Consider the following 17,130-nt stretch of genomic DNA (forward strand, 5'->3'; position numbering starts at 1 on the left):
TCCCATTAAGTCTTCATGTGTCCAGACCTCAATTTTCTTTCAGGATCCAGTAGAGAAGCTCAACTCCTATACCCTTCCGAGTCCTCCCTTACCTCTAGGAAGTATAGCATGTATAGTCCTCCCTTAGCTCTAGGAAGTAAAGCACTGTTGTAGCACTGAGAACAAACAAGGACTCTGGGCTAACAGGAGTGCTCTCCTCACAGAACTTAAGATCCTTCTTAGAAGATTATGGCAATCATTTGTGAAAAATATTCATCAGTCCTAGTTAAATAAATATTTTTAATGTAAACAGTCAGTAAGGCATCTTTCCCATTGCTCCCAAAATTTCATCTCTTTCTGCTGCTGTAGGCATGGGTGGCTTCACTCCATTCTGTCTTCTATGAATCATGACAGAATTCTGTGTATAAACATAACAAAGCAAAATTAGTCATTTATTAAATGCTAATCATTTGTCAATAATGCACTCTGCTTCCTCAAGAAAAACTGTGAAAGCCAAGTTAGACTAATCCGAACCTGAGGCTCCAGATAACAATTTTCAAAGTATTAACACTTATAGAAGGATTGTTCACATAGAAATACATTAACAGTAACTGAGATGGAGATATCTGTTTATGCATGTATGCATGCATACACACACATGCTACCACACAACTGTTAAGTGAAATCAACAGTCCATACAGCAAGTAGCTGGATTCTGTCAGTGCTTACCCAAACAGAAATTATATAGCAATGTCTTAAGAAAATGGGATTATTTTGCCTGCCATACATGACAATAGGAAAGGAGGCAGAAATGGCAGTCTAGTACGATGTGTCCTAGCAGGATAAGTTATACATTCTGTCCATCTTTAGGAAAACTAATTTATAACACAGCTACTGTTTTAGGGCTGCAGATAGTTACCTATATTAAAATTGCTTTTTATACCCCAGAATAGGGTGAGAAAACAAAACAAGGGACTGAAATACCATAACTAAGAGGGTAATGTGAAGACTCCTGGTGGTCATCACTGGAACAAGATTGTCAGTCCACAAAGCTAACCAAACTAGGCTTACCCAGAATTTCCGGCAGTTTTTGTATCTCAAGAAGTAACTGGAACACCTTTCCCTGTCATAGTTATTCTCATCCATACATCTTGTAGAAGCATCAGATTCCTTAAAGATATCAAATGAGTAATCATTTAAAAGTTAGAACATGGTCTAAAAAATACCCCAAACAAAAACTGCTGAAGTTGTTTCCTCCCATTTTTGTTCATTTTATAATCAGTACACTAATAAAAACTGAATTATCTAGCCAACTATTTCAGAACCCATTCTGCTTGGGCATACATCTTTCTTTTTACAGTTTGGGCCAGTTTTCTAAATATCATGGAAGTTTGAACAAAAGTATTGGCTGTCATCATTTGATCCAAAAGCTGAAAATTAAATAATACAGTTAAAATAATTGCTGCACAGCTAGAATCAGAATCCTAGCTTACAATTCTTGATACTTGGGTAAGATCTTAACCAAAACAAAAGCCAGGACTGGAGGCATGCCTCAAGTGGCATAGCACTGGCCTTGAGCAAACAAAACAAAAAACACCTATGTGACAGCATGAGACTGAGTCCAAACCCCAGTACCTGCAACAACAACAACAAAAAGCCAGTCTCCAGACTGATAGTACAGTTCTGGTTTTTCCAAATTTTTGTTTTACTTGATGTTTGATCTTAATGATGATCTTGAGAGTCTAAGGAAATTGCTAAATGATTTACATCAAGGCAACTGAAATTAACATTCACTTCAATGCATTTTAAGCTTTATTATGCAAGTTAAGTACACTAAAATCAAGCAACTTTATAGTTACCACTCATGTTACTTCAAAACCAAAGTGCAACAACTCAGAGTTACCAGTTTAAAAAGGGGTAGATGCCATTTGGAAATTATACTTAAGCCATCTGACCTGGAAGTAGACTAAATGACAAATTTCAAAGTAAAAGCGATTATGAGAGGCTGTTTTACACAACTTCTTGCTTCACAAATCTAAGTGACATGCTACTTCAAGTTGTTAAAAAAATGTTCTAATACAACAAATGTTGAATGAATATAATTTTTGTAATCTTAGGTATGAACTCAGGGTCTGTTCTAGCTAGGAAGGTATTCCCACTTGAACCACTCTGCTAGCCCTATGGATGTATGCATTTAAAAAAAAAATGCATACAGAATCAAGAACTACAATTTTTCACAGCCGTAGTATGATTCAAAGCCACAGTAAAGCATTGTAAGGCATACCGTATTAGTACAAGTAAAAAGTTATTTCACCAAAAGATTTATTTATAAGCTATCAGATAACCTTAATTTCAAAGCTAATTCTATTGTCAGCCCTTTTATATTCAGCCAGGCTGTCTGGAGAACACAAAGAAATTAATACTATGAAAACCATAAATTCAATGGCAATTGAAAAATGTGCTACCTTCCAGCATTCTCTACTTCAACAAAAGATTTTCTTCAGTGTTACATATGCCTATTTTCCCATTAGCAATTAAACGCTGCATTTTTACAAATAAACGAAATTAAAGAAAAAAGACTTTGCTAGCCGTATTATGCACATTTAAATGCTCTAGTGAAATAAAATACAGTGACCAAGAATACTTTTTTGTACAGAAATAACTTTATTCAACAACTGCAGGAAACAGATGCCCACAAAATTAGATGGAAGCCTGGTTTGTTGTTGGTTTTTTTTTTGGAAGCCTGGTTTATTGTTGGTTTTGTTTTTTGTTTTTTTATGTTTTTTTTTTTTGTCTTCTTCCTCTTCTTCTTTTTCCAACTTAATTCTCAAAAAAATGAAAAGCAAACCTTCCTACCAGCAAGCAAGGATTTATGTCGGGATCTCTCAGTCGCTTTGTCACCAGGGCCATTCTACGTTTTCTTACTGAAGGTACAGAGAAAAAAGCAGTTAGGCAGGGAATGACAGAAAATTAATCTCATTAGCCCCACCAATACTTGAAAATTGAATTTTGATATAATACTCATCTAGAGAGGAACTTCATTATCCCCTACTTGGAAATGAAGACTTGGAGGGTGTGGCACATTGGCTCAAGTTTGTAACTGCAGCTACTTACAAGGCCATATGTAGTAGAATTGTACAGCCCAAGCCAGTGATAGGGGAAAATGCAAAAAAATGTCTGGAGGCATGGCTCAAGTGAGAGTAACTGCCTAGCAATCTCGAGACCTTGAGATCAAACCCCAGTACCAACAACAATAAAAACTCCGATGTGTTTCTCCTTTGTATTGTCACAGTGCCAAAACAGGCCGTATTCAATGGGAGCTACTGAACTTTGATTGTAATGTCTAGCAAACATCAGTATTATTTTTTCCTCATTTCTTAAATAACAAAACATGCCAACGAAAATTAATAATGCACAAAGAAGGAAAGAACAATTTATTAGGAAGCCCAACTTTAAACAAAACATTCATCAACTAAAGTACCAGAGCCATAGGGCACCCATAGGGCAGCCAATATACCAAAAAGCTATATTATTACTTAGTTGACACTTGGAAAAGCCAGATGGGTTTTCTTTTGTTTTAGATCACCAGTTCCCTAAGACCCAATTAATTATCAAATTATATATTCATGAAATAAGTATATCAAGTATATTCCAGGACAATTACTCTCCAGTATGAAGCTCAACTAAAATTCATATGACTTTTATCATCAAAGAGATGTCACAGAACTAAAAGAAACATTTTAAAAACCAACAGTCATAATAGGCTATTTCAAAGTGATATTTTGTTTTTGTTTGAATATACTGGTATCCTCTAAAGATGAAGCACTTATACTACTTTTGAAAGTTCTGAAATAAACTTAAGGACTTGATTTAGCCCAAATCATATTCTAGGTTAATCATTCATCTATCTAAAAATCAAAGGAGAATCCAGCAAAATAATGTAATACATCCTACAAAACTCTGAATTAAAAAAAATGTACTATAGGGTATAACTATAGTTCATACTTGGAATCTTAGCTATTCAGGAAGAGATCCTGGTTCGAAGCTAGCCCAGTAGAAAAGTCTGGAAGACACCTATCTCCCATTTAACTAATAAAAAACCAGAGTAGAGAATGGTTCAAGGGGTAGAAACCAGTCATAAGCAAGAAGCTGAGCTAAAGACCCTAAGTTCAAACCCCAGAAGAGAGGAACAGGCAACACACGCGCGAACACCCCCCCCCCCCCCACACACACAACAAATTGGATGATATAAGGAGATAAAAAGGATTTTTATACGAAGTAGGTTCACTTTTCCTTGTGCAAGATAGGACCACACAGAGAAAAAAAAAAAAAAAAAACCTTCTCAAAAAAGGGACAGAAAACAGTTTGGTTAAGCCAGGTGATGTAGTGCAGGACTGTAATCCAAACACTTGCAAAGCAGAAGCAGGAGGTACTCCAGTTCAACTCCAGCTTGAGCCACAGAGGGAGACCCTGTGGGGTTACAAGAGGGCAAAGAAGGACAGGGTTTGGTTATCCTTGGGATCCTTTAACTTCTAGTGATTACCAAATATCTTACGAGTTTCATTAAAACATGACCAAATCTAGCCAACAGAAATATCTTGACAAAAAAAAAAGGAAATCCAAAATGCTGTTCTATTAAACATAGAAGCTTCTTTGTCTCCACAATTTTTTTTTTTTTTCTGTAGACTTGACTCTTTCGGGAATAACTCACAGCCTTCTCTTTCACATTTATCTTGCGATGTGATAACACAGAACTCTGCCTCTCTGTTCATACATTTTGAGTGGAAAAAGCTCGACAACAATCGGACACAGAATTTAAATAGCTTGCTTTACATCAAAGTATTCTACTCTGTATTTCCTTATCATCATCAAGTCTTCAAAAATGACACCCTTGTACCATCACCTACACTGGATCAGATTCACTGTTTGAGTTGATTCACATTGCATTTTCTTTTCCTTCCAGTGTCTCAGGAAAAGTTACTCTAAGTGTGGACTTCCGAATGTCACCTCCTTTGCCTGAATTCCTACGTAGTACCAGACACGAAGAGGAAATGGCAATTAACAGAGAGGAACTGGTCTGAAGAACAAGTTTGAGTGCTTGGCTAGAGAGGCCTTATCTGCTTACTTTTTGAAGGTACTGCACTAAGCAAATGTTACAAGGCTCAACTACTTGCAAGAGGACTACCAGAAAGAAAGCCAAAGATTTGAGGGAAGGGCAGTAAAAAGCACACGACATCATCCTAGGAGCAAACTGATCGCCTGTGTAGCTCTTGATTTTTCGTACAGTTGTCCATGCCCCCCGACTCTGCAAGCAGTTTTGAAAGGAGAGGGGGAAGGAAAACGTTACTGAGAACACATCCAGGCATGCCTGAGGCTGGCTGGTCAGAGCCTAAGCAGGGTCTGTGACTCCTAAATGGAGCAACAAAACACACCAAGCCATAAACCCCACGGTCTGGGTGCAGAGGCCAGGGGCAGGAAGTCAAGGGTGCGTACCAGAGGGGGCGGGGAGGTCAGAGCAGAGTCTGCAGAGCTGCCCATCGATGTCCAATGTGGACGACGGGCACAGGTGAGCACACCTGGCTTCGCTCAGCGACCAAGAGGAGCCGGGGGCTTCGGAGAATGAGAAAATCGGGGAAGGGGAGGGACGGGGGGAGGGCAGGCCATCGCGCTCCAAAAGCTGGAGATGGAGGCGAATGCAAAGGGCTGGGGTGTCCGGGCCTGGCAGAGGTCACCTTCTTCGGCCGGCCCCGGCCGAACGAGCAGACCTGGGTGGCCAGAGAAGGAGTCGCGGGAAGGAGCCCGAGCGGCGGCGACGCCGGGCGGAAGCGGCCAGGGGCTGCAGAAGTGGATCCAGCCCCGCGGCCACCCAGGCATGCCCCACTCTCCCCGCTTCCCTTCAGCCTACGCAGAGGGAGAGGCATAGGACCACTCACCTCGGGCCGCTGCCTCCCCAGAACCCAGGCCGTCTCCAGCTCCAAACACGTCAATGGCTCACGCAGCAGGACCTTAAGTAGTGCGCACCCCAACTTGCTGCCCCCGCTCCCCAGCGACAACTCGACCAATCGGCGCGCGGCGCCGTCAGACTGACAGACGCGCCAGACTCTGCGGGTCAGGGGCGGGCGGGTCTTGCCCCGCCCCTAGTTGGAGGGAGCAGGGCCGGGGCGGGAGGAGTGGGCGGGGTTGGCGGCGTGGCCCCGCCTCCTCCCCCGCCCCGCCGCGCCCCCCGCCGAAGGGCTACCTCTTAACACTTCGTTCTGACAGGCGGCACTCTGGACCAATGGGAGGGCCGGAGCCCGACGGCGGCGGCGCTGAGTGGCCGGATCCAGGGAGGAGCGCGCGGAAGGAGGCGGGCTGAGTGGAGGGTGGGAGGGGGCCGAGGGCGGGCTGGCGGGAGGCGGGGGCGGCGGCCGAACAGGCCGGGGGAGGCGGCGGTGGGCGCGACGTCGGCGGCGGCGGCGGCAGCGGCAGCGGCAGCTGCAAGTTGGGCTGCAGGGGCAGCGCATACACTACAATGGCTGCTGGAAAGAGGCGTAAGGAAACAATTTCCAGGCCCGCCGCGTCCAGCCCGAAATATGAGAAAAAAATTATTAGAAATTCCGCGGGCGGTGTAAAGGCGGCGGACGGGCCGGAGGGAGGATGTTAAAGCCCCGCGGTGAGTTCTCCCGGGGTTCGGGGCGGCGGAGAGGCGTTTAGCGGGAGAAATATCAGGGTTATTTAAATTATGGGACTGGCCGAGGGGGCAGAGGAGCCGCGGCGGCGGCAGCGGGAGGAAAAGTTTGTGCTGCTTTCAGCCCCTGCTCCGGACCCCAGAGAGGAAAATAATAATACAAATAAAATGGAAATAATTCCCCGGGGCTGCGGGGACTCCCGCGGTCGCCTCTGACAGGCGGGGGGCGATGCGGCTGGGGACCCGAAGGTGAGGTCGGTGGGAAAAAAAAAAAAAAAAGAAGAAGAAGAACACCCTTTATTCAGGGTCTGGAAAGTTTGAAAAGTTTTCCTCCTCCTCCTCCTCCTCCTCCTCCTCCTCCTCCTCCTCCTCCTCCTCCTCCTCCTCCTCCTCTTCTTCTTCTTCTTCCTCCTCCTCCTCCTCCTCCTCGTCCTCCTCCTCGTCCTCCTCCTCCTCCACCTCCTCCTCTTCACTACCACCACCACCACCACCAGCACCAACACCACCACCAGCACCAACACCACCAACACCAACACCACCTCCTCCTCGTCCTCCTCTTCGTCCTCCTCCTCCTCGTCCTCCTCCTCCTGCTCCTCCACCTCCTCCTCCTGCTCCTCCTGCTCCTCCACCACCTCCTCCTCCTCCTCCTCCTCCACCACCACCTCCTCCACCTCCTCCTCCTCCTCCTCCTCGTCCTCCTCCTCCTCCTCCTCCTCTCTGGTGCTGTGAATATTGTGACAGCGGCTGCGGCAGCAGCGAGAGCGGAAGACATTAGAGACCCGAAAAATAAGGGAAAAATTAATATAAATTCAGTTTTGAGAGTAAAGTCTCCGCATTTTCCACCAAAACATCCCGGGGGGTGGTCCCGTCCCAAAGGGCCTAGCGGAGACCCGCGGCCGGCAATATTTGGGGGGCACTTTGAGTGACTTGGGGTAACTTTGCCCCCTCTTTTTTTTTTTTTTCCAAAAGAGTTTTTTTTTTTTTTTCTCCTTCTTCTTTTCTGGAGAAATGAATTTGGTGGGGTTTTGCTTTGCCCTCCGCTCAGGTGGGCGAGCTGGGGTCGGGGTTCGGGGTCTGCAGGGAGGTGTGAGCCCGGGGTGTGTGGCTGCGGGGGGGGAGGGGGAGGGGGTGCTAAATGAAAGCAGGAGATCGGCACAGAGCAGGGACAGCTTGTTGTCAGTATCATAAACAACCAAAATGGAGGGAGAACTCAGGCATATAACCAAATAAAAATTGTTAAAAAATCGCAAAAAATCCCTAAAAATCCGGGATGCTCCCCCTTTTCTCGCCAGAGGTAAAAGTGTGAACCGCCTTTCCTCTGAAGTCCGTTTGGACTTTGCAGGGACCAAGGAGTTAATATTTATTTATTTTTTTAAAACTTTCGGAGGGCAAAAGCCTTTTATAACTCCACCGACAATGAGAAAACGTGAAAATCCGATGCGAGAGAAGGCAGGGGAGGGAGGGGGAGGTGGTAGTGCAGAAACTGCTAAACTTATTGGTAATGGGGACTGATCTGAGATAAGATAAACACCATATTTGCTATTTTATCTCTGCCTTTTCATGTTCTTCGCGAGGTTCGGGGGCTCTTTATTTATTTATTTATTTTCCTTTGGGGTCGAAAAAAAAAAGTGATGCCATTTTCTTAATAGAGTTAATATGTGTGGTTGGAAGAATAAACCACTGGGGCTTTCGTTGGCATTTTCGTCGCATTTAGGCTTCAGGTTTTGTTCGTGGCTCCCTCCTTTCTTTCAGCAGGGCTCTCCAGAGGAGGGGTTGAGAAGTGAGGTAGCCCTGAGAGACTGGAGGGCAAGGCTGGTGTACCTTTTGGGGAGGGGTGGGGAGTTGCTGGGTCTTCTCCCTTCCTGACACTGCTTTCACCTGTGCATGCTCACTAAGGAATGTTAAGCTGAGGTTTTCTGGTTTTCTCTCTCTAAAAGGATGGTGCTTCTGGCTTCACATGGATGTTAAATGGGAAAGTGCTGCTGATGTTGGTTCCACGTGGGATATGGGACCTAGCAGGGCATTTTAAAGGGACAGCTTCTCTTTTCTTGGCATTTTCATCACCTACACAGACTCCCTGTCTGAGGACCAAAGGCAAAGGAGCTGAGAGGGTGTGGTGATGGAAAGGCTTTCTCTTTCCATTACTCAAGTGCACCCACCTTTAGGAGTGATGGAGGGAGAGGAGGGAGAAACAAACTTAGTAGAAGATGGAGATGTGTATAGCTTAGTGTGTATCCAAAAGTGTTCTTTTTGTGGAACCAGCCCTCCCAGGAACTTTTCATGTTACATTGCTTTGGAAGCTGATTTTGGAAGGAATTGTGGAAAAATGGAAATAGTTTAAGGTGTGTGGTGTAATGGTATAGCATTATTGAACAGTTATGAATTCTGTGCAGTGAGATCAAAGAGCTATGTATGCCCATAATGTGATTTTACAGCCATTTTGTAAAAGCTGTAAAATACCTAATATTCAATTTGGCTAGATTGTGTATTGAAGACTTCTGGTTGAAAATACAGCAGAGAGATGAAGATTCTTTAGCATTGTGAGCAGAAGACATTGGGAGGAAGGGGGAACACACACACCAAGACCATGGAAAAGTTGACATATGTGTCCATTTTTAAAGCCCATCCTGTACATCTGCAGAAACTTTTGCGCCTTTGAAATGGAAATATTTTTAAATCATGAGACCTGTCCGTTTGCATCTTTTAACTTGAATATGTGTTGTTTCAGAGGAAATGTTTACTAATCTTAAACTACTATCAGCTTTTATGTTTTAGATGTCCACAATACGTTTTAAATGTGTAATGTGTACGTTGTTAGTTGTACCCCCTTGAAATGAAGGCTAATCTTAGAAATAACTTGTGTTCATTTTCCACAGATATATGAAATTCATGAATGTTTTCCTTTGTTTTGTGACTTAAGGAAATGGATTAAAGTTAGGGCTGAATTGCTAAACTTTCTTGCATACTATATAAACAAATTATTATTTTAGAGTCCATTGTATGTAAGCTGGCGTTCACAAGTGAGCTCTTTGGACACTTGTCTGTAAATACCTCCATAACAATATTATGTCTGTTATATTTGAGTACATCATCTGTGATTGGCTTCTGATTTTGGAAACAATTGCAGCTTTCTAAGAACTCCTTAAAAAAAATAATGCCATGAACCACAGTTAAATAAAAATTAATTGGAAAGAGGTTATCAATGAAGAAGAGACAGACATCCAACCCCTCAGTGTATCTAGGGGTTAAGAGAATTCCATCAGTACTTAAAAAGCTCTGGAGTTCATCTCACATTTTCATTGATGTGTGTGTGTGTGTGTGTGTGTGTGTGTGTGTGTGTGTGTGTGTGTGTTTGTGAGAGAGAGAGAGAGAGGGATTCAAGACTTTTATAGTGACTATAATTAGTCAGAATTAAGTTTTGTGTTTAAGATTAATGAAATTTTTAGATCTTGAATAGTTCCCACTTTGAAAAGCCAATGCTAATATCAATAAGCCCAGTATCTGTAAAAGTGAAGCAAAATGGTTCTTCCATTTGTATTCGATAATTGAGGTGTACTTAGGTTATTTGGAAACTTCAATTTATTATTCATTTATTATCAGCCTAAATTATAGTGCTGATAATGTGATTTTTTTGTTTTTGTTTTTTTGTTTTTCACATAGAGTGACATAAAACTTCATGTTGGGTTTAACACAATTAGCCACATGTCTGAACTAGAAAATTCACTGACTCAGAGGTACATATACAAAATCTATAATTTCTTAGAGAATCTTATTCCATAGGACCCAGCACAATATGCAATTTAAATTGATTGAGGTTTATAAATGCCTTAGGTGTCCTTTCTATTGAGCACCCTTATCTGGATCTCCCAAAATTCTTCACTTAGAATGAGAATCTCACAGATTGAAATTCTGACTTGAAATTCAGATGTCTGTTTTGCTTTTCAACATTCTATGAAGTTTAATTGCTGTGGAAGATGATTTATGTATTTGGGCTAATCCTGATAAAATTCTCTATCTGTATGTTCATTGTAACAAAAACATTTTGATAATCAGATATTTTATAGCTAAGTGAATTAGCAAATTTGCTTTTTATTCAGAGTTTAAATTTTAATGATCTTTTAATATTAATCATTAAATAAAAGGGATTTTTCCTTCATTTTAAAAATAATCCTGGTTGTTACTATATATATTTTGGCTTGGTGTTCTGGAAATTTACCTTTCTGGGGATTAAAATATTGTATTCTAAATTAGATGTAGTGTTCCTGTGTTAACTGAAAATTAAAAAGACAGACAACTAAAACATATGCATGGCTATCTTTGAAGTTTGTTTCAGTAATCATTTGTCTTAAACTATGTGATTAAAATGGTAATCTTTTTAGGAATGTTTTAATAGTTTATAATCTAGAATTCTGTTATTTGAGAAACTAACTTGTGAAAAATTACTTGTTTAATACACAGATGCACACATATAACACACAGATGCACATAAAAGAAAAAAAAGTTTTGTTAAATAACTTTACTTAGACATCCTGAATACGTTTTCTCTTGTTTGCAGTTGTGTAACAAAATAAATATATTTTTGTTCTTTCTATTAGTAAGGTGTTGAATTATTTAGTTCTTTGAAGGAATGTAAAGTTTCAGAAGGAGAAAAGTGAATCTATTCAGTAAAATTTAAGATAGTGAATATGTTCCAGGTGAAAGGGCTATAAATTGTCCCATTTTTAAAAATGTTTTAAGAACCTGATAAACACCTTTTCTGAAGCACTGAATACTGGTTAATTGTGTCAGTCATTGCTTAAAAAAATAGAAATGAACTTTTAATTTCTTTAATTTTAACAGGAATTAATATAGGCAGCATATTTAACTGATCAGTGAGTGTTGAGATAACCTTGGAAAAGTATTTACAAATAAGTTAAATGTGAGGGGAGGCTTCATCAGACTGATAAATTGTAAAGTTGACTTTGTTTTTAAGATTCAGACAGAGGAATTCACTTTAGTATTACCCTAAGAATCCTTTAGTGGTAACTAATTTTTGCTTTTTTGTATTCATTTTATTTCTTAATTTTTTTTGAAATGCCTGAGCCAGAAGCCAACTATGTTATTGCTGTCCTTTATGTCAGGGCAACTTTTATATCTTATTTGGAAATTTAAATTTTAAATTTAATTTAAGATATTAAATGGAAATTTTTACACCACAGTATTTTGTAGAGGTGCTGGTGTATAGTTATTAACATTTGAAGCTATGAGGAGTATATCTGTATGAAAGCCTAGCAGAAATTATTACAAGATGCATAATTTGATTTTTATTTTTGTGTTGGTTGGCCTATTGCCCTGGAGTTTGCATTCTACTTAGTGTACAGACCTGTACCTGCCTCCTTTTTCCAGGGTGGTATTGACCAGGACACAGTGGTGTGAAATTACCAAGGACACTTGAATATTTTTGTTTTCTGATTTTGTCTATTATTGGTGTTTGTGGTTCTTAAGGATTTTACTCTCTTTTAAAAATGAGTTTCCTAATATAAAACAAATAATATCTCATTTCTAAAATGTACAATGGTGTGATATTTCACTAAAATAGTTAGTATTTAAGAGTCCCTGGATATCTTATAAACAGAGTTACTACAGGATCATGGTATGAAAGCTAACCACAGTGTGTGTTGGGAATTTGAGATGACTACCTGTGAGTGTCTAAGCATCTGAAGAATGAGTGAATTTTGGAAATTATATCCTAGGTTAATAGGTAAAGCAGTTTGTTTAAAATAGTTCCTTACCTTGTTGTTAAGTGGAATCTTTTCCTAATTTTAAAACAGACAATCTTTACATGTAAAGGTATGAGAGAGCAAAAAGTATTTCCAATACCTTTTAAAAATTAGTTTTAAACAATGAAAATGTAAAAGTAGAAAGATAGAACTAGATAGATAAGAATTTCAGAATAAAGTAACAATTATGACTAAATTTTAACTTATGTGGATAAGAAATAACCAACTATATTGCAAAAAATACAAATTTACTAAAAAAGTGAAAATGATAATTTGGTAGGAACTATCAGAGAATATTTTTAATGCAAATTGTTAGATTTATAATAATCTTTAAAAATTAGATCCACAAAGCCTTTCTTCCCTATCTTCTTAGATTTGGATTAAACTAAATTAATTTCTAAAAGTAATTTATAGGGATTATTTAATGTTCTTTTTTTAAAAAAAACTAAGAAAAGCCATTTCTGCTATTTTTAAAAAATATTTTAAAAATTATTTTAAATGTATATGTTTGTGAAGTGTCCTGAGAGCCTTAAAAACTGTTTTCTTCATTGTTTATCTGAAAGCTTAATGTTTCCTTTAGGTTAGTGAAGTCAACTTTCAGTGTAAGAATAATTTACTCTATAGACTTTTAGGGCAAATTGGGTAGTTCTTATAGGCTTAATAAACTTTAAATGCTTTTTCTAAGATGAAGATGAAAACATTTCTTCAACCAAGCTCTTAAAGTTTTTAGGTAAATGCTCCTAATTAAAGGACTTTTTTCTTTTTACTAATTAGTTGACTTTCTGAAACAGAATTTAAACTTGTAAATGTTATGATCTGAAGTAGAAGTTGTCTTTAATGTTAAAAAATAATTTTAAGAATGCAAGAGGCTTCTTTTCTTTAAAATGTCAGAACCTTTCAGAGTTTCTGGGTGATAGGACATTTCAGCGTCTTGAACTCTACCTATTTTGAAAAAAGAGCTTCATTTTCAAATTTCAGTTATCTGTTTGACTTATTTCTTATACCAGTATTGGAATTGCACATATATTGATTATTTATGATTTTCTATCTTTCAATTTCTAAATAAGAGGATATTCTCATATTAAATGTTTCCATTAAGTACCTGCCACTTGACTTTTTAAAACGCATATGTATTTTTTTTAATTACTAGTTAGACATTAGAAAGTGTAACATACTTTTCTGGATGCTAGAAATCAATTAAAGAATGGAAAACTTAGCTCTTCTTACTATAGGGCAAAATTAGAAACTGTTGGAATCAATTTGTTTTCTTGAGGATACATTGGTAAGTTGATAGAATTGTTTTTGACAGGAGAATTTTAAGAAATTGAACCTAGAAACATGTCCTATGTTTAGAATTACATACAGCCCACTTTTCTTTTCCTCATACCCTGAAAGAGTTTAGAATAAATAGTTTGTGTTTTTATCAGCTATAGTAAGTTGTGTTTTTATCAACTGTAATAAGTAGGTTGTATTCTTATCAGCTATAGACAGTGAAATGAAATACCATTTTTTGAAAGAGTGAATTTACTTTCTTAAATTGATTTTTGGATTTCCTAACTATGATATGTTTAACTGTTTCATTCTAAAGAAGAGAATCTAGCTCTACTACCTTAAAATTAAATTTATTATAAATTTGCAGTATATAGGAGAGTTGTCAAGTTTATGTATTCAATAAAACCTATTTATTATAACCTTAAAATGAATATTAACGTATATGATTTTAAGCTAATGCTTACATGTGAATTTGCTTTCCTTGTTCCTTTAAAATTGTTTGCTAAATCTAAAAATGTTTTTCACATGTTTTAGTATTTTTTTATTTTCAAGAGTAATTGAGTAAAATTTCAACCTCATTTATGATTCTCTTCTAATATTAGTGTTTTATTTGAATATCACTATGCAAATGCATATGACTTTCACATGAGAATAGAATTAGACATATAATAAGGTAGGTTGTACCCAGTGTGGTAGAAGTGAACCCACTGACTCTTCCTTGGAAGTGTTTTCAATGTTTTAAGGAAGGGAAATGCATATGAGTACAGGGCTCAGGACAGGAGTTAGTTTTATACTTTTTTTTGCTTTTCTTGCTTCATAAAACTTGAGCATCCTCAGAGCGACTACCAGTCAGGAAAGGGATTCACCTCTATTCTGTGTAAAGTATATATCTGATTTGGGGTTTAATGTGATTTCCTTCAGTTTCTTCTAAGGAAAATGTTTAAGATATTCTTCGGCAACAGTTTGGCACATATCACACTTTAAAGCACATTCTGTATAAAATGTATTGCCATTAATTATTTGCCTCAATTAAAATGAAAGCAAACCATAAAATAATAAATTTAATTAGACATAAAATGAAGTCTTAGCTATCTAGCTGATTAACTTGATTTACTATTGAAATATAAATAAATTTCATCAAGAGTTGTTTTTGAACCTGAACCTACCTTGAAGCCTTGAAGTTTGTAAACAAAGTGAACACAGGCAAAATCGGGGCACCCTGTAAAAGTTTCTGTGACAGATAATTTTTTTTCAAGTGATCAAAACAGTGTCAAAGATCTTGGTATATTCATGGGACTCAGGTGAATATTTTATTTGAAATTTTTAGTCAGAGTCCTAAGTATTTAATATTTTTAGTGATATTTTAGCTTTTTTTAAAGTTTCCTTAAAAGCCCTTTGATTTGGACATTGTAACTCAATTCGAACAGGTATTTTTAAACTTATAACTTTGTAACTACTTTTATTTTTTGAGAGTATTTCTGTTTCCCAAATCCTGTAATTCTCAGGAGAAATTCCTGTCTGGGAACATTTTTAATCAGGCTGCAGTTAACCTGTTAAAATATGCACTAGATGTACAATTGCTTGCTTACGCAGTAGCTCTGATGTGGTACCTAAATAATCATACTCAGTTCACTTTTTACTGATCAGGGCAGGAAGAGGAAGAAAAAGCAGCTTAAGAAAACAGTGTGATTGATTCTATTCAGAGGTGACTCAGAGTGCTTTTCTACAAGGCGTGATACCTCTGCCAGAATTAAAAGGAATTTCAACCAATTCAACCCAAAATACCTGTGAGTCTAAGAACTTTTTATTCCTTACCAGCTTTCAGACAGACTTGTGTGCTTCCATTGGCCATCCTAAGTGTCCCTGGTATTTGGATCTGTTTTGCTCTCAGTGCTGCCACCCTGTGTATGGCAGTGCCTCTGCTGCTTGTACTCATTTGCTGTGCTTCACTGTCAGGCGATAGATAACATGCAGACCCACTCCTGGAAAATGAGCATGCTGAAGCGACCTCAAAACTGTGCTCTACCTCTGTATTTAATATTGTGCTAATCTTTATTTAAAAAACCATACAATTGAGGAGTACAGTATTCAACTGGCAAAATTGAAATTTAGAAAAATTTAAGATTAAATACGTTTGTCTTCACATCATTTTACTAAAATAAAGCAGAATTGGGCTAGTTAATTAAATGTATTTCAAATTGGTCAAGTAAGAAAGCTAGAAGTTCTGAATTTTTAAAGGTGAGAGATGTTATTTTTTTTAAAAATTTTAGCCAAGTTTTACTTAAAAGTTCTTACTGGTAAAAACAAAACCAAAAATGAGTTCAGGAGTGGGGGAGGGGAAAGAGACTATACGAATGTTTCTGCTTAAAAGAAAAAGAAACTTAACTTGATTGGTTAAATTGTCCCCTGAATCACTAGCCAACATGACTTTTAAATTACATCTCCCAAACGCTTTGCATATTGATGCTGTGCTTCAGCCAGCACATACTTTGGCTATCTGACAGTTTTTGCTTTCACCTATGCGGTCTCTCCTCATTCTCACAGCAAGTCTGTGAGATTGGAGGTACAGACATGTGCATGCAAGAAGCATCAGTGAGTTCAGGAACTGGAACTCTGCTACCACTTACAATGCCTTTAGAATGGACTGACCAGAGATGGTAACTACTCATTCATTAGCACTTGTTGAGGCTAATATATCTGTAAAGTAAATTGTTAAAAAAAAAAAAACACTTTTAGCATAAAGTTGACTCTGTGTAAGTGATTCAAGTTAGAAAATGGTGACTACATATTTTTAAACTATACATAAGGAATTGGCAAAAATGTTTATAAACTCCCTAAGCTAAAGAAGATTGTTAAAAACATAAACCTAAACTTTATTTTATGCTAAGGAATTTAGCTGGCTATAGCTTTATTTTTTTGTTTTACAACATTTCTAGCAAAGCCATTGGACTTCAGAATAATCAGCATTTCTTCCTGAATTTTTGAATGGCTTAGTTCAGCGAACAATGTAATTCTATATGGTAGCAATTGAAAGTCTTGCTTATTTTAGTTAACTTTAGATGCTAGGCTTCTAAGACAGAAATGCCATTGATGATCTTCCCACCCCAGAGAATTGGAAAAATCAGTATAGTATATGGTATTGTTCTGATGACTGTAAAATTCCAAGTTGAAGCCAGGCACCAGTACTCATGCCTTTAATCCTAGCAACTCAGAAGGCTGAGATCTGAAGATTTTGCTTCAAAGCCAGCCCAGGCAGGAGAATTTGAGACCTTATCTCCAATTAAAGCACCCAAAACAAACAAACAAAAAAGCCTGAAGTAGAGGTGTATGGCTCTTGTGGTAGAGTATTAGCCTAGAGCACAAAAGCTCAGGAACAGCACCCAGGCCCTGACCAGCACCAAATAAATAAATAAATAAATAAATAAATATAAATTCTAAGTTCAAGATCTTCAT

The 17,130-nt window shown here is 38.4% G+C and overlaps 2 protein-coding genes across 2 annotated transcripts in view; one reads left to right on the top strand and one right to left on the bottom strand.

Annotated features, from left to right (window-relative positions):
* Positions 1–261: 261 nt before the first annotated feature.
* On the bottom strand, positions 262–6,007 carry Chchd7 (coiled-coil-helix-coiled-coil-helix domain containing 7). The gene is made up of 4 exons (XM_042696134.1): positions 5,913–6,007; positions 2,836–2,903; positions 1,051–1,149; positions 262–397 (listed from the first exon to the last, which is right to left on the bottom strand). Exons 2-4 carry the CDS (start codon positions 2,887–2,889, stop codon positions 293–295), a joined length of 258 nt encoding a protein of 85 aa, XP_042552068.1. The 5' UTR covers positions 2,890–2,903; positions 5,913–6,007; the 3' UTR covers positions 262–292.
* A 9,409-nt stretch (positions 6,008–15,416) lies between these two features.
* The window catches only part of Plag1 (PLAG1 zinc finger), a 32,552-nt gene continuing 30,838 nt past the window's right edge, over positions 15,417–17,130 (top strand). Inside the window, exon 1 of the mRNA XM_042696131.1 lies at positions 15,417–15,464. The gene's annotated coding sequence lies outside the window, so the exon portion shown is untranslated. The remainder of the gene's footprint in view (positions 15,465–17,130) is intronic.

The sequence above is a fragment of the Dipodomys spectabilis genome, unplaced genomic scaffold (genome assembly GCF_019054845.1).
Source record: "Dipodomys spectabilis isolate Male_0828 unplaced genomic scaffold, ASM1905484v1 ptg000199l, whole genome shotgun sequence".
Lineage (NCBI taxonomy): Eukaryota > Metazoa > Chordata > Mammalia > Rodentia > Heteromyidae > Dipodomys > Dipodomys spectabilis.

What these genes read in the sequence shown, in the direction of transcription:
- Chchd7 (XM_042696134.1), bottom strand. Translation starts at nt 2,889, where the DNA reads ATGGCCCTGGTGACAAAGCGACTGAGAGATCCCGACATAAATCCTTGC. An exon ending in ACATAAATCCTTGCTTGCTG is followed by an intron (nt 1,150 to 2,835) that starts GTAGGAAGGTTT and finishes GATATCTTTAAG; the next exon opens with GAATCTGATGCTTCTACAAG. An exon ending in AAAACTGCCGGAAATTCTGG is followed by an intron (nt 398 to 1,050) that starts GTAAGCCTAGTT and finishes GTTTATACACAG; the next exon opens with AATTCTGTCATGATTCATAG.